General features: G+C 43.5%; 1 protein-coding gene across 1 annotated transcript in view; it reads right to left on the reverse strand.

Annotated features, from left to right (window-relative positions):
• TRAPPC9 (trafficking protein particle complex subunit 9) overlaps positions 1-17,353 on the reverse strand; it is an 815,095-nt gene that overhangs the window by 696,833 nt on the left and 100,909 nt on the right. Inside the window, exon 11 of the mRNA XM_073632292.1 lies at positions 8,071-8,216. Coding sequence (XP_073488393.1) covers positions 8,071-8,216 — 146 coding nt within the window. The remainder of the gene's footprint in view (positions 1-8,070; positions 8,217-17,353) is intronic.

Raw genomic sequence — 17,353 nt, forward strand, 5'->3', positions numbered from 1 at the left:
GCTGTGGGAACCTATCTAACAGCACTGATGGAGCCTGCAGAAGTGGAGGACCGAGTAAGTAGAAGTGCTTTTTCCAGTCCCCTAGACCTAACTGAGCATTTACCCCTTGCAGTGTGGGGGCAGTCCCATTGCAAGGGAGCATTTTTGTTTTCCTCTAAGTTCTGATTTAAAGCCGCACTACACCCTCCGGACCTTTACAGCCAAATAAGCTGCCATCTTAGCACCTCTGTTTCGTCTGCAGTTGTCATGGTGCTTCACATGTGACTAGTTATGACACCAGCCATTTGATGGCTTGACAGTTCAGTTGAGAGCAGAAGCAACCGTAGCAGTTATTGTTTATGGCATGCCTTGAATGTAACAGTTTTGGGAAACCGTTAAATAAATGGAATCATAGTATCATAGTAAGGTCAAAAAAAGAAAATAGTCCATCCATTTCAACCTGTGTAGGTGTCAGTGTCTTTATTTCCCATATCCTTGTATGTCGTGTTCCTTAAGATGCACATCTAATGCCCTGTACACACGACCGGTTTTCCTGTTGGAATAAGCTCTGAAGGTTTTTCCGACGGAATTCCGCTCAAGCTGTCTTGCATACACACAGTCACACCAAATTCTGACCGTCCAGAACGCGGTGATGTACAACACATATGACGGGACTAGAAAACGGAAGTTCAATAGCCAGTAGCCAATAGCTTCCGTCTCGTACTTGCTTCAGAGCATGCGTCGTTTTTGGTACGTTGGAACAGCATACAGATGATCGGTTTTCCCAATAGGAATTGGTTGCGTTGAAAAAATTTTAGAACATGTTCTCTTTCTAGGTCCGTCAGAATTTTCTACGTAAAAAGGCCGATGGGGGATACACACGATCGGAATATACGATGAAAATCTCCAGTCAGACTTTTTCTGTCGGACATTCCGCTCGTGTGTACACGGCATAAGAGTTTCATAAAACTATCAATACTCCCCGCAGTCACCACCAATTGTGAAAGAGTTCCACATCCTTATTGCCCTGACAGTGAAAACCCCCTGCACAGTTTAAGGTTAAACTGCTTCTCCTCTAATCTCATGGTGTGGCCCCCTGGTTTTTTCCCTATGCTGGGATCGCCATTGAGGTATTTGTAAATCGTTATATCTCCTCTCAAGCGTCTTTTCTCCAGCGAGAATAAATTTAGTGTTTGCAGTCTTTCCTTGTAATTGAGGTCCTCCAGTCCCTTAATTAGTTTTGTTACCCTTCTTTGGACTCTCTCCAGGTCCAGCACATCCCTTCTGAGGGCTGGTGACCAGAACTGGACAGAAAACTCCAGATGTTGTCTAACCAATGTTTTATAAAGTAGTAGGATTATCATTTTATCTCTGGAGTATATCCCTTTTTTATGCTAATATTCCTCTGGCTTTGGTAGTTGCAGTTTGACATTGCATGTTATTGCACAATCTGTCATCTACTAGGACCCCCAGATCTTTCTCCATCCTTGATTCCCCCATTGGTTCTCCCCCTCGTGAGTAGTTTGCAATTATGTTTTTTGCCCCCAAGTGCATTACTTTACATTACTCCACATTAAAATTCATTTTTCATGTACTTGCCCACTCCATTATTTTGTTCAGGTCTTGCTGTAAAATTTCTACATCTTGAAGTTATTGCCCTGCTTAATTTTGTGTCGTCTGCAAAAACTGAGCTATTTATCCCTTCTTCTATATAATTTATGAATAAATTGAAAAGAATTGATCCCAAGACAGAACCCTGGGGCACCCCACTTACCACTCCGGACCATTCTGAGTACACATTATTTATTACTACCCTTTGGACATGCCCCTGTAACCAGTTTTTAACCCAAGAACACATCTTATGGTCCACGCCTGCAGACCTCAGCTTGTAGCGCTTATGGAGGACTGTATCGAATGCCTTTTGGGATTAGTTCTGTTTTAAAAGTATTGGCCAACCTTTCATATCTGTTGTAAGTAGATGATGGTTAGGGACTCTCTGGGACCCAACACATGGCCTGCTTCTGCAAGTCATTCACCCTGCAATCTCTATTCTAAAAATCTCCAGGCCCAGCTGCAGATTCCGCTTTAGGGGTAATCTCTCCAACAGGACAAAGACAGAAAGAAAATGGGCATTAACCCCTCTTTTCTCTATCTGAATCTGAAAAAAAAATGTTGGTTTTGCATAAACTTTTGGGGCTCTTTTCACACCATGTAGTTGTGATTAGGCGCATGCGCATTTTCTGTGTGTTCCCATGCATCGCGTATAGGGTAGCCCAATCATTTCAAAGGGCTCCCCTACACACAAAACATGTGCAAAAGAATTCCCTGACCCTTTTGCAAAATCTCACGACACTATGCATTTCGACACGACTGAACACCAGCATGTGAGCAGATGTATGAGGGTACTAGTTAGAATTAATAGCACGCCGTGCATCTGCCTAAAGGGCGGCTCCCTTTCTGTACCTTTTGGGAAAGCGTAAGATTTTGCACATGTTCTCGACATGCACAGAGTGTGATCATAGCCTTACTTTTAGGTGGAGGAGCCCTTACAGTAATAAATTTAACAAAACTTGTTTCACTCTGCAACGTCAAAGGCTATAACATCATACAGCCAACTGTATATTGTTCCCTAACCTTCCTGCTTCTCCCCGACCTCTGGACAGCCCATCCATCACTGGAGCCATACATATATATATATATTATTTTATAGTGTCCTCTTAGTCTATTAATTATTCCATCTCTAGTTATATATCACACAGCCTAGCATCCATCAAAAGGAATAGAAATGTCAAGGCACAGAAGAGAGAGAGGCATGTGGGCTACAAATCAAGAGATATCTGGAGTAGATACAAATGAAAAGACTTCAATGGAGGGAATTTCAGTCATGCTACAGCTGGCCTAAACACCACACGTATGATAAAAAATTGATTAAGAGAATTTTGCAAACCATGCTGAGCATAGGAGGAGTCATAAATGTATAAAGCAACTCGGACAAAAAAAATTAAAAAAAATCCCACAAAAGCCTTTTCAAATGGCCTCCAAAAAAAATGTGCTGCAGCACTTATGCCGCGTACACACGGTCGGACTTTACGGCGGACTTTGCCCGGCGGATTTTTCGACGTACTTTCCGACGGACTTTGTGAATGAACGGACTTGCCTACACACAATCCACCAAAGTCCGTCGAATTCGTACGTGATGACGTACGACCGGACTAAAACAAGGAAGTTCATAGCCAGTAGCCAATAGCTGCCCTAGCGTGCCTTTTTGTCCGTCGAACTAGCATACAGACGAGCGGACTTTTCGACCGGACTCGATTTCAACGGATAAATTTTAAACAAGTTTAAAATCTAAGTCCGTCCAACTTTTGAGAAAACAAAGTCCGCTGGAGCCCACACACATCGAATTGTCCGACGAAATCCAGTCCGCCGGGCAAAGTCCGCCGTAAAGTCCGCTCGTGTGTACGCGGCATTACAGTCTTTTCTTAGTCCCCCTACAATGTCCTACCAATGTTTGGTTATCCTGCCACCTAATGTAGCTTCCTGTGGTGGAGTGACAACGTTGCTGCACTGCTCCTTAAAACAAAGCAGTATTGTCACCCACATGCAGGCTGGGCTTGCTTGTAGTAAGATGAGAAGATAATGCGGGGGGGTGTATGTCTTGGATTAGCCTGCAGTTTTTGGTCTGTGACATTCACGATGTGCTACTGGCTTCACCTAAGGGCGTTGCCTGCCATATTGTGGATTTATATTCTGTTCCCTTCTATCACTTTCTGGACCGCCTCCAGTTTCCTTTCTTATACAAGACATGCTCAGTGCAGCCCATGTTGCCTGAGTGACTTCCCAGTTTCTCTGTGCTCCTGGTTTGCCCTGCATTACTTGTGTTCTGTGTCTGAATTCCCATGTACCAACTCGCCTTGTTTACTGTTTTTGCTTGCCTGCGCCCACCCTGACCTTGGCTCATTTCCTGAATCCTCTTCCGTCTCTGGCCATCTGTACTCTGCATATAGGAGAAGTCTTTGTATCATCAGTTGGGTGTAACTAGGGGCTGTCACCTGGTTCCAGCTTGCTGCATGTCCATCCCCACCATCAGGGGCCCTGGTAAAGAAGCAGGCTGGGGCTTAGACTCCGCATCCTGGGGAACCAAAAGTTGGTGTTCTACAAGGGCTCACTATCACAGAAACCTGACAGTGTAGCCATCGACATTGTCACTACTGATTCACAAACCTGTAGCTTGTCAATTAGCACCTGGCCACACCTATTCCTGCCCACTGCTTTCTGGATTGACAACACTGCTTCTGTTGCTGAATCCCTCACACTGTGAGCTGCAGCGTCTGGGAGGGGGAGCATGTGAGACCCAACTAAGGAGTATTTGGCTCAGTCATGGAGGACAAAGGAAGTTTTTTTTTTTTAACTTTATAAGGTTTGTACATCCCATAGTAACTAGATTAGACAGATTGTTACATATAGGCATTTACATGCATTTTAACTCTTACTTCTATCCGCCTCATACGAATAATGGGTAACTTAGTCCGCAGCTGAAAACTAATGCAGCAGCAAGAAACTAGAACACAGCAGCAGGAGAGCACAAAAACGGACTTCATTGGAGCAATCATATACAATTAAAATAATTTAATGGCAGGAGAAAAGTTACAGTCATACCAGGCATTCGGTTTAAGTGTTTCCAAACCAAAAACTATGGATAGAGTGGGTTAGGATTTGAACCCCATTTATGTTTTTACTGCTGTCTGGGTCTCCTCTAGATATATTCGCCATCTCAAAGATAGAAAGTGATAGGAAATCTAACATTTAGGAGTTGTTACCAAAACAAGAGGTGGGGGAAAACCATCCAATGGAACTATCTGTTCTGATATCTACTGTCTAAGAGGGTAGCTCCTCTCATTTTCAGAGAGCTTTCCTCTCACTTCCTGTTGCGACTCTAGGACAGGAAGTTAAAGCCTATCTCCCGGATTGCAAGGGTTAAAGCGGAACTAAACTCCCCAATGTACTCACCTCTACCTTCTACCTTACATCCCTCACTGGCCTCTGACATCTTCTGCCCGAACGCCGAGTTTTCAGCATCTTGGTTGGCTGGCAGGAGATGATGTTATTATGCGAATGCGCACAGGAGACAATCATTCTGGCACAGTGGGAGTGTGCCAGGAATCCAGCGGAGTTGAACATGCGCAACTCAGTGTAAATTTAGAAGAAAACTGCAAGCAGGCAGGTGTGTATTATTGCAGAAGAGACATGGCATAAAGTCTCTTCTGCAATAAAGAGCTGCCTGCGTGCAGTTTTCTAAAACTTGGATTTAGTTCTGCTTTAAATGTTCATTTAGGTCTAAGAAAAAAAGGACTCCCCGCACCCTTAGCAGCCAGCACTGTCCGCTTCTCCCTTAGGTTCTGGCGGCGGACTGTCCCTCGTTGTCTACACATCCAATAGCCTCTGGTGGTGGACTGTCCCTCGCCACCCAAGGCTATGGGCTCCTTGTATTTGATGAAGTCAGAGGACCTGCAACATAATGTAGTGGAGAAGAATCTGCAGAGACCAGTCTGGAAGTGCAGAGGAAGGATCAGGTAAGCAAATGTGCTAGACCCAAACAAGCATGTAACCCTTGCACTTCAGGACAGCCCAACCACAAGGAAGAATTTTTTATTTTCCTCGGAGTTCATTTTTAAAGAGGAACTAAACTCTACTATCTTTTACAGCCAAGCAATCTGCCATGCTGGTGCACATGAGATCAGTTATGACACCAGCCATTTGATGACTTGACTGTTTGTGAGTCCTTACTATGTTGACCACAAGAGCTATGACCTCCAGAGAAATCTTCACATCAGACAAACCTACGTGTTTTCAATGTCTGCCACCCCTCCCCTTGCGAGCAATTACATACGCCTAGAGTTCTACTTTAATGTGCAACTAACTCTTAACCAGCGTGCATTAAAATAAATTTATCTGACAGTAAACCAGCCACTTGGCAGAATCCAACTTTTCAGAGATTACAGCCGCATCCTGCAGAACCCATTTCCTTTTAATGGCTCCTGTATTATTAATTCCCTGCTACGTTCACCTCCTGGAAATCACTATCTATTCCGATCAATCAGGCATGATCAATCGATCCTTGCTCTCCCAGGCCGCCTTATTGATCCCATGTTCCTGCACTTAATGAAGCCAGCGGCGCTGCGGCACTGTCTCGCTTTTATTGTGCAACTTTGCTTGGCTCTAATTGTTACTTTCTCGTTAAAATGAAATGAGAGAAAGTTGGGCAGTTTAATTAGAGCTCCTGATTGGGTTTTGCTTGGTCTTGGTCTTAGAAGTTTCAGAACTACTGAATGTGGCTAATGAAAGGAAATATGAGAGGGCCATGACTTCTTCATAAAGGAACGGAGAATGAGAAGATAAGGAGAGTGAGAATCAGACCAGAGACAGAGAAAAAAAACCAGAGGGACCAAGCACACAGTTACAGTGAAGAGTAAGAGAAGCGAGAAAAAAGCAACAGTGAAGAAAAAGAGAGAGGATGACAGAGAAGAGAGGAGATGAGGAAAAGAAGGAAGTAACGAGAGGGGTAAAGAGAATGGGAAAGAGGAAAGGAGGGGAGAGGGGCAAGAAAAAAAAAAAGGAGGAAGGAGAGGAATAAGAAGGGAACAAAGGAAGGTGAAAACCGATGGAAGAGAGAGGCAAGAAAAAAAGGAGGGAAGAGAGGAAAAAACGAACAGAGTACAAAGAAAAGTAGAGGAGGAGTGGAGGGAGAAGAGTAGAGAAGAGAGAAGATAGAAAGAAGGAAGAGAGAGAGGAGAGGAAAAAAGACAGAAAAAGGTCAAAAGAGAGGGGAAGAGCATAGAAAAAGTGGAAAGAGGAGACGAAAGAAGGTGGAAGGAATACAGAAACAAGGAGGGTAGAGAGGAGAAAAGGCTAGAGAGGAGAAACGAGGAGGGAAGAGAAGAGAAACGAGGAGGGAAGAGAAGAGAGACAAGGAGGGAAGAGAAGAGAAACGAGGAGGGAAGAGAAGAGAAACGAGGAGGGAAGAGAAGAGAAACGAGGAGGGAAGAGAAGAGAAACGAGGAGGGAAGAGAAGAGAAACGAGGAGGGAAGAGAAGAGAAACGAGGAGGGAAGAGAAGAGAAACGAGGAGGGAAGAGAAGAGAAACGAGGAGGGAAGAGAAGAGAAACGAGGAGGGAAGAGAAGAGAAACGAGGAGGGAAGAGAAGAGAAACGAGGAGGGAAAGAGGAGAAACGAGGAGGGAAAGAGGAGAAACGAGGAGGGAAAGAGGAGAAACGAGGGGGAAAGAGAAGAAACGAGGGGGAAAGAGAGAAGAAACGAGGGGGAAAAAGAGAAGAAACGAGGGGGAAAGAGAGAAGAAAGGAGGGGGAAAGAGAGAAGAAAGGAGGGGGAAAGAGAGAAGAAAGGAGGTGGAAAGAGAGTAGAAACGAGGGGGAAAGAGAGTAGAAACGAGGGGGAAAGAGAGTAGAAATGAGGGGGAAAGAGAGTAGAAATGAGGGGGAAAGAGTAGAAATGAGGGGGAAAGAGAGTAGAAACGAGGGGGAAAGAGGAGAAACGAGGAAGAAAGAGGAGAAACGAGGAAGAAAGAGGAGAGGATAAGAAAAAAAGGAGAGGGGAGAGAGGAGAATAAATGATATGAAAGAAGGAAGAGTAAAGGAGAGAAGATGAGAGAAAATGGGCGTAGAAATAGAGAGGTAAAAAGAGGAGAGAAGAGAAGAATGTATGCGCAAGAATAGAGGAGAGAGGGTGGATAAAGAAAGTGAGGAAGGAAGGAAAAGAGGTGAGAGAAAGGATGGAAGAGAGGACAGAAAATAAGCTAGGAGCAAAAAAAAAAAAAAAGAGGTGGGGGGGGGGGGTATGAAAGGAGGGTCAGGGAAAGAGAGAAACGAGGAAGAAGAGCAAATGGAATAGACAGACACACAGTAGTTACCCAAGTATCACTATCAGAATTCTTCAGACTCCATACACTGCGATAAGGTGGCAAAACAATACAGAATTTTGATACTGCAGAAACCTCTCCCCCTGTAAAGCCCCCAGAACAGTCACCTTTTCTCAGGCTAGAAAAACAGTGAGACACAGAGAGTTGGTCCTTACCAATCTTTTTGCTGTTCTCCTCAGTGCGGTTATGGGCAATGATGGGCGAGTATATGAATGGACTTTTTGTAGACAGTTTCTGGCCCAGCAGGTTCTTTACTTTTTGTGGTCGCAGGATGACCGGTAGGTTGAGTAGTTTCACGGACCTGAAAGTAAAGACATTCTGTCATTAGTGTGTATATATAGAGGACTAAAGCGGTATTCTGGATTATGCCATGTATTAAATGTAAAGACTTGCAGATTAGCCACGGAAGCAGTAGTGGTAAGCTTTCAGGGTATACGGGGACCTCAAACTGTGGCCCCTGACATCACCAAAGGGGTTGCACAAAATATTTTGTATATTATTATTATTATTCTACAGACGACTGTCAGAGAGTACAGGCTTAACCACAAGATGGTCAGAGACAGGGTGGTATAACTACAAGAGATGGTCAGAGACTGAGGGCCCAACTACAGGAGATGGTCAAAGACTGAGGGCCTAACTAGAGAAGATGGTTGGAGACTGCAACCAAATCTACAGGAGATGGTCAGAGACTGAGGGTCTAACTACAGGAGATGGTCAGAGACTGAGGGCTTACCTACAGGAGATGGTCAGAGACTGAGGGCTTACCTACAGGAGATGGTCAGAGACAGAGGGTCTAACTACAGGAGATGGTCAGAGACTGCAAACATACTACAGGAGATAGTCAGAGACAGCAAACATAATTACACAAAATGGACATGAAGGCATGCTAAAGATGTGGTCGGAAACAGAGGACACAGGAGACTGTGAGAAACCACTGCTATTACATCCCCTTCACAAAGCTCCCATTCACACTGGTTGCTGCTGGAGTCCAAGGTAAATTAGCTATCTCAATGACCTTGCCTAATGGCCCGTACACACGATGGAAAATGTCCGATCAGAGCGTGTTGTCGGAAATTCCGACCGTGTGTAGGCTCCATCGGACATTTTCCATCGGATTTTCCGACACACAAAGTTTGAGAGCAGGAGATAAAATTTTCCGACAACAAAATCCGTTGTCGGAAATTCCGATCGTGTGTACACAAATCCGACGGACAAAGTGCCACGCATGCTCAGAATAAATAAAGAGATGAAAGCTATTGGCCACTGCCCCGTTTATAGTCCCGACGTACGTGTTTTACGTCACCGCGTTTACAACGATCGGATTTTCCGACAACTTTGTGTGACCGTGTGTATGCACGACAAGTTTGAGCCAACATCCGTCGGAAAAAATCCTAGGATTTTGTTGTCGGAATGTCCGAACAAAGTCCGACCGTGTGTACGCCCTATAACAGTTAACGAGATAAGTTATCAGTCACACCGGGAGGGCATAGTTTTCATTAAGTTGGTTGAATTCCAATGAAAGGGGTGGGCAAGGGACAGTCAGACTGGGGAGGAAAGGGCTTCTATTGGCAAACAGTGTGCATCAAAATCAAAATAAGCAATTTCAGTACAAGAGAGCAGCCTGTACAACTGAGCAAGTCTGAAGGGCAGACAGGAGGTTAGCTTTATGGCCTTGTTCACACTTATGCATTTTTTTTGTGCTTTTTCAGTTTTGCAGAAACACACTACAGTCCATTTAGTATGATTTCCTATGTCCACATCTATGCATTTTATGGAAAGGGCCAGGGACTTTTTTCTGTTTTTTGATTCCATAGACTTGGGTCAAAGACGTGTATTGAAAAACGCAAAATGCACCTGCAATATGCAAACTGCATAGGTGTGAACCAGGCCTAAGTAAATGTTAATGCTAACCAATTCACACTTTGTTTCCTAAAGTATTCTTTTTTATATTTTATTTTTTTTTGTCATTTATTTGGGCTGCAAAGCAGCACTTCCAAGTCTCTCGCCTATTATGTTCTTTACTCCCCGCCACCCCTGCATGTGCACAGATGTTCCAAAGGGCTCTTGCGAGCCCCAAAGCACTGCGGCACATCTTTGCACATGCAGGGGGGGCAGGGAGTAAAAAACATAATTCTTGTCTTGGTTAAGCCTTGTACACACGATTGGATTGTCAGCAGACAAAGCACAGACTTTTGTCCGAAGGGCTAGTGCCTGGGGTTTGTCTTGCATACTAACGGCACACAATTGTTGGGCAACAAACACGATCGTGGTGACGTACTACGTGGAATTTCAGCTCTCTAGCGCCACCCTTTGGGCACCTTCTGCTAATGTCGTGTTTGGTGAGCATTGATTCCGAGCATGCGTGTTTGTACATTGGACTTTTGTGTGACGGACTTGTGTGCAGATGATACGAAAATCTGACAACAGACCGTTGTCCGCCGAAAATTTACTAGCCTGCTAACCAACATTTGTTGGCCGAAAATTGGACAACAATCGTCTGAAGGAGTGTACTAACGGTCGGATTTTAGGCAAACAGTCTGTCATCACACAATTCCCTGCCGAAAATCCGATCATGTGTACAAGGCTTTAGAAACACGGAAATGCTGCTTTGTGCTGGTTTCTCTGACCATCTGCTCATATATGGGGTTTCTTGCACATGCGCAAAGCTTTAAACTTTCCCCATTTTTACACATGCACCGAAAAAAAAATGCATGCACAGAGGTGTGCCGACAGGCCGTGCCAGGACCTTAATGCACTGGAGGAGGGGGCTGAGCCGCCTGAGAGGCAGACTGAAAATCTGCTTTAAGATGGGTTTATTGATGGTGACAACAATGGACCATATGTGAGGCGTGGATATTGAAACAGTTCATGTGACAATGCAGGAGGGCTTATGGGAGACAGGGACAGAGCGTTGTCATCCTAGAACAGTAAATAGCTAAACAAAGACCTACATAGCAGGATCAGCAGGTATTTTAATGAAAGCTGACGATTTAAGTCCTCATTCACACAGGGCATACTACAGCAAGGGCTGTATTTACCTGCACGGGGATGCACAGGTGTTCCGTATATATCTCCATGCAGATGTTCTGTCAGATTAACAAACCCAGAAGTTCCATCAGCTGCACATGCGTTCCACCGCTACCAGGTTTGCTAATCTGACAGAGCACCGACACTCAGAAGGTGGCAGCGGACATCTTACTACACCCAGCTACGTCCTGAATTTCAGAGTAATTTTAGCAATAAAGTGAGCTAAGGGAAGCGAGGGAAAAATATCTTGATCCCCTGCTGCTTGTGTACGTTTGCCCACTGACAAAGAAATGACCAGTCTATAGTTTTATTGGTAGGTTTTTTTTTTTTTAACAGTGAGAGACAGAATAATAACAAAAATATCCAGAAAAACACATTTCAAAAAACGTATAAATTGATTTGCATTTTAATGAGTGAAATAAGTATTTGACCCCTTCGCAAAACATGACTTAGTACTTGGTGGTAAAACCCTTGTTGGCAATCACAGAGGTCAGACGTTTCTTGTAGTTGGTCACCAGGTTTGCACACATTAAGGAGAGATTTTGTCCCACTCCTGTTTGCAGATCCTCTCCAAGCCATTAGGGTTTCGAGGCTGACGTTTGGTACTCGAACCTTCAGCTCCCTCCACATACTTTCTATGGGCTTAAGTTCTGGGGACTGGCTAGGCCACTCCAGGAACTTAATGTGCTTCTTCTTGAGCCACTCCTCTGTTGGCTTGGCCATGAGTTTTGGGTCATTGTCATGCTGGAATACCCATCCACGACCCATTTTCAATGCCCTGACTGAAGGAAGGAGGTCCTCACCCAAGATTTGATGGTACATGGCCCCGTCCTTTGTCCCTTTGATGTGGTGAAGTTGGCCTGTCCCTTAGCAGAAAAACAAAAGCATAATGTTTCCACCTCCATGTTTGACAGTGGGGAATGGTGTTCTTGGGGTCATAGGCAGCGTTCCTCTTCCTCCAAACACGGCAAGTTGAGTTGATGCCAAAGAGCTCGATTTTGGGCTCATCTGACCACAACACTTTCACCCAGTTCTCCTCTGATTTATTCAGATGTTCGTTAGCAAACTTCAGATGGGCCTGTACATGTGTTTTCTTGAGCAGGAGGACTTTGCGGACACTGCAGGATTATAGTCCTTCATGGCGTAGTGTGTTACCAATTGTTTTCTTGGTGACTATGGTCCCATCTGCCCTGAGATCATTGACAAGATTCTACCGTGTATTTCTGGGCTAATTTCTCATTGTTCTCATGATCATTGAAACTCCACGAGGTGATATCTTGCATGGAGCCCCAGTCCGAGGGAGATTGACAATTATTTTGTGTTTCTTCCATTTGTAAATAATCGCATCAACTGTTGTCACCCTCTCAACAAGCTGCTTGGCGATGGTCTTGTAGCTTCTTGTGTAGGTCTACAATCTTGTCCCTGACATCCTTGGACAGCTCTTTGGTCTTGGCTATGGGGGAGAGATTGGGATTTGATTGATTGCTTCTGTGGACAGGTGTCTTTTATACAGGTAACAAGCTGAGATTAGGGGCACTCCCTTTATGCTCCTAATCTCAGCTCCTTACCTATATAGAAAATACCTGGGAGCCAGAAATCATGCTGATTAATAGGGGATCAAATAATTATTTCACTCATTAAAATTCAAATCAATTTATAACTTTTTTGAAATGCGTTTTTCTGGATATTTTTGTTGTTTTTCTGTCCCTCACTGTTAAAATAAACCTACCACTAAAATTACAGACTAATCATTTCTTTGTCAGTGGGGCAAACGTAGAAAATCAGCAAGGGATCAAATACTTCTTTTCCCCTTACTGTAAATAAATATAGTATATTGACATCTGTGATGCTGTTTGGATGTTTAATTTTGAAAGCCTAAAGGTTTAGCACTGAGCAGTGCAGGGTGTACCAACATGGCCTCTGCCATCTTCCTACTGCTGGCGTTCATCTTCTTTAAAAATGTAACCTCAAAACAGCATCACAGATGTCAATATACTATATTTATTTATAAACGCTCACTTTATTGCCAAAATTACTCTGCCATTCAGGACGTAGCTGAGTGTAGTAAGATGTCCGCTGCCGCCTTCTGACTGTAGTTGTTGGGAGCAGCCGCTTTGTATGTGCAGCTGCTATTTCCCAATTGATATCAATGGGACTGCCCACAAGAGATGCACGCAACACCTGTGCATCCCCGTGCAGGTGAACACAGTCCCCACATGGACATAAGCTGTAGTACACCCCATGTGAACAAGGCCTTAAAATGTACTGGAAATAACTTTACAAGTTGTTTACAAGTTAAAATCAGGGTTTTTTGCTAGAAAATTCCTTAGAAACCCCAAACATAAATATATTTTTTAGACACCCTAGAGAATAAAATGGCGGTCTTTTCAATACCTTCTGTCACACCGTATTTGCGCAGCGGTCTTACAAGCGCACTTTATTTTTGGAAAAAATACACTTTTTGAATTAAAAAATAAGACAACAGTAAAGTTAGCCCAATTTTTTTTTATATTGTGAAAGATAATGTTACACCGAGTAAATTGATACCCAACATGTCATGCTTCAAAATTGTGCCCGCTCGTGGAATGGCGTCAAAATTTTACCCATAAAAATCTCCATAGGCGACATTTAAAAATGTCTACAGGTTACCGGTTTTGGGTTACAGAGGAAGGTCTAGGGCTAGAAATATTGCTCTCGCTCTAACGATCGCGGTGATACCTACATGTGTGGTTTGAACACTGTTTTGATATGCGGATGCGATCTCTTCTCCCACCCACGATAAAAATGATCTCACAGCGAATCCGCCACAGAGACCACTTTTATCTGAAAGCAGACCGCTCGCTGAAGAAGAGGATACCAGGGTTATAGCAGCTAGCTGCTTCCATAACAACGATATTCCTCTTCAAACTGCCGACGTATAACGACGGCGGGTGGTCCATAAAGTGGTTAATTACATTATTATACATGTTATGCTTATAGTATATGTCATTTTAGTGATTGGGTTTACTTTCAGGCTGTGAATAGTGATGTCACCCTCCTGTCTATGCAATGTGGTGGGGGTGTATCAATTACAAGAGTGAGTGAAGAAAATTACAAATATTTTGGTGGGTAAATCAGTTCACCTACCTAAATATTTAGCCGTGTGTTATTGGTGTCCCAGTTAAGACTTGTACAGAAGTCTCCTACCCCAGATAACAGCACCCTTTAAAAACACACACAATAAGCCCTACCAAAGTTTATCAAGTTGTTCGGAAAGTGGAACACGCTGAGTGAATCAGGCATCTCCTGCTCCCTTCATCTTTCTACTTTGTTGATGAGATGAGAGGGCGAGAAGGGTGACAATATCACCGCGGCTGACGCTGCAGGCGGTGACCCTATTACCGTCATTTTTCTGCAGGGAGAGATGAAAGTTCTGCCATCAAGGACAGAAAGAAAACCCAAACATTTAGGATATAATTCGCTGAAAGGCGTGGGGAAGGTAGGAGCAGCGTTAACCCCAAAGTGCACAAATCACGAGTGTAAGCCAATGTGTGCAGGAGGTCTGTAAAAGGATGCAGATCCCCAAGACACCCGCAGGATGTGAAGGATTGATATACGTTACATCAAAGCGCGAGGAAAGAGATTAAAGAATATAATGTCACCTGTGAACAGGACGGTGTTCATTTAAAAAAAGTTTGCTTTTATTTCGTCTTTAGAGAAACAGAAAGAGTGATAGATGACAGACAGATAGATTCTAAACCAACAGAATAATAGAGAAATAAGATAATAGAAGAATTTATACAAGGACTCATAGATAGATATACTCAACACTGATATATTAGAGATAGATAGTGTAAAGGAAATATGCAAGTTCTGTATATAATTGTATTCTATTTTGTATGTATTGCACACTGCCCTCACTGTGCACATGGCACCAATAATGTTTTCATTACATGTTTGCATTCTTTCGAGTCCTGATTAGAATTAGTCTGCCTATGTTACGCCCCTTGTTACCTCAAATGTACAATTGTAATATTAATATGATAATCATGTGTATAAAAAAACTTCTATTGCGTCATAATAAACCAGAACAGGTATTTGGAAAGATGCAGAGTGTATCTTTTGTGTCTGTTCCCTACTGCAGTACTTATTATTAATTTGGAACCATTAATCAATATGAGGATAGAGATAGATACATACATACATACATACATACATACATACAGGTAACACTAGGAATGTTCAGTTTTGGTAACAGATTTAGACAATGGGTCAAAATATTATATGCATAGCCACAATGTAAGTTATTGATTAATGGAACATTGACCTCGTCAATAAATCTACTTCGGGGTATGAGGCAGGGATGCCCATTATCCCCCCTTTTATTTGCTATTGCAATAGAGGTGTTGGCCTTACAGTGTCAGCAAACTGAAGAATATCAGGGGATTGAGCTGGGTCATAATACAGAACACATATTGGATCTTATGCCGATTATATCATTGTCATGAATCTGCAGTAATGTTTCATGCCCTGTCTGTTTGCTTACCTCTCTGGTCTGTGCATCAGCTTAGGGACCGTGTCCTCACACCTGTGTGTTTAGGTAATCCTCCCTCAGCATGGCTCCACCCCAGCCTCTAACAGGAAACACTATTTAACTCCGTGCACAGCAAGCCAGCTTTGCCCGAGCAACAGTTGAGTTTAGGCTTCTGGTGTGGCGGCCTGCTGTATGTTATCTCTGACTTCCGTGTACCGACCTTGGCGTGCCTTCCTGACCATCCCTGTCTGCTAGCTGCCCCGACCTTGGCTTGTTCTCCTGACTGTACTGTGCTTAACCCTGAACTGCTGCTTCCGCTCTGTCCACCAGGGCCAGTCCGTGAACATGAGCTGAGAGGGCCCAGCCTGGAGTCAGCTGCAGCCAAATCCATCCTCACCACTAGAGGCTCTGGTAAATGCCTGCTAGCTCTTAGACTCTGGGGAATCTTACTCTCTAGCTTTCTGCTTGGTCCATACCAGTGTTTAGGTGGAGGCGCTTTCCTGAACCACCCAGCGCTCCATCCGCAGCAACCAGCCGAAGGGTCCACAACCTTAGTGGTGTGCTCCTAATCCCAGAGGTGTGCATCTGTCACCTGGCCTCAGGTGACCTGACAATCATATTGTATATGCGGGATACACAGAGTACACTGGAAAAGGCTATGAGTATAATAGAGAATAGAATAACACATCTAAGAGAGTCGGTAAAGCTGCACACCCCAAAAATATACAAATTGGGAATGTTACCCCAAGGGGTTTTTTAGCAGCAGAATAATCAAATCTGTAGAGTATTGGTTGTTACTTTTAAAATCTTTTATTGTATCGTTTATTGTACTTTTTGATACAATAAAAGATTTTATAATAACAACCAATACTATACAGATTTGACTATTCTGCTGCTAAAAAACCCCTTGGGGGAACTTTCCCATTTTATGAGCATAATAGATACCTTTGGGCAGTTTTCAGGGCTTAAGATCTACTGGCAGGTGTCGTTTCTTATGCCATTGCAGCAAGAATCAGAAATGGAGGGAAGGATAGATGTCCCACTCAAAATAGTGGACACTCTTAAATACTTAGGGATACACATAACAAGACAACCCTCGGGATGCACTGAGGGCCAATGTAAATCCATTGATGGAACATATTAAGTGTAAGCTGAGGGTTTGAAGTAAGTTGCCATCGTCAGTGGTGGGCAGAATAAACTTAATAAAAATTATTCTGCTTCCAAAGTGTTTATATATCTTTTAACACTCCCCGGTGGTTGTGCCTAAAAAGACTTTTAAAAGCTGGAACTCTCAATTGACTAAATTAATGTGGGACAACGGTAGATGCAAAGTGCAGCTTACAAGTTACAACATTACAGTGGCCAAAAACTGAGGCAGGACTGGCCTTGCCAGATATGTGTCTGTATTACCTCGCGGAGCAATTAAGACATCTGTGTACCTGGCTGATACAGGGACAGAGCTCGGGAGTGGAGAGGTATCTCTTAAGGATTGTCCAGGTTGAGAATCTATGGATAGGGCTTGAGGCACGACATTCACAATTACCGAGGGTAAAGATTCCTATATTCTCGTTGGCGGGATCAGTACGGAGGGAGGTAAAAAAATAACAGGATTTAGAGACACTCCATCAGAGTTGCTCATGTGGAATAATCCCTTATTTGAGCAATTAAGTAAACTACAAGATAATATATTTTGGAAGCAGAGAGGAATAGTAGTACTGGAACAGGTTTACGAAAGCGAGACTATGTGGTTCTTGGATTCCTTAAAGACACAATATAATCTATCTTATAGAAATGTTTATAAACTCCTACAATTAAGACATGCATTACAGGATCAATTTGGTAGCCAGAATGTTAGTATATCCAAGTTCCCTCCTATTGGAGTATAAAGAACTCAGGAG

This window comes from Aquarana catesbeiana, linkage group LG05, assembly GCF_042186555.1.
Source record: "Aquarana catesbeiana isolate 2022-GZ linkage group LG05, ASM4218655v1, whole genome shotgun sequence".
Taxonomy (NCBI): Eukaryota; Metazoa; Chordata; class Amphibia; order Anura; family Ranidae; genus Aquarana; species Aquarana catesbeiana.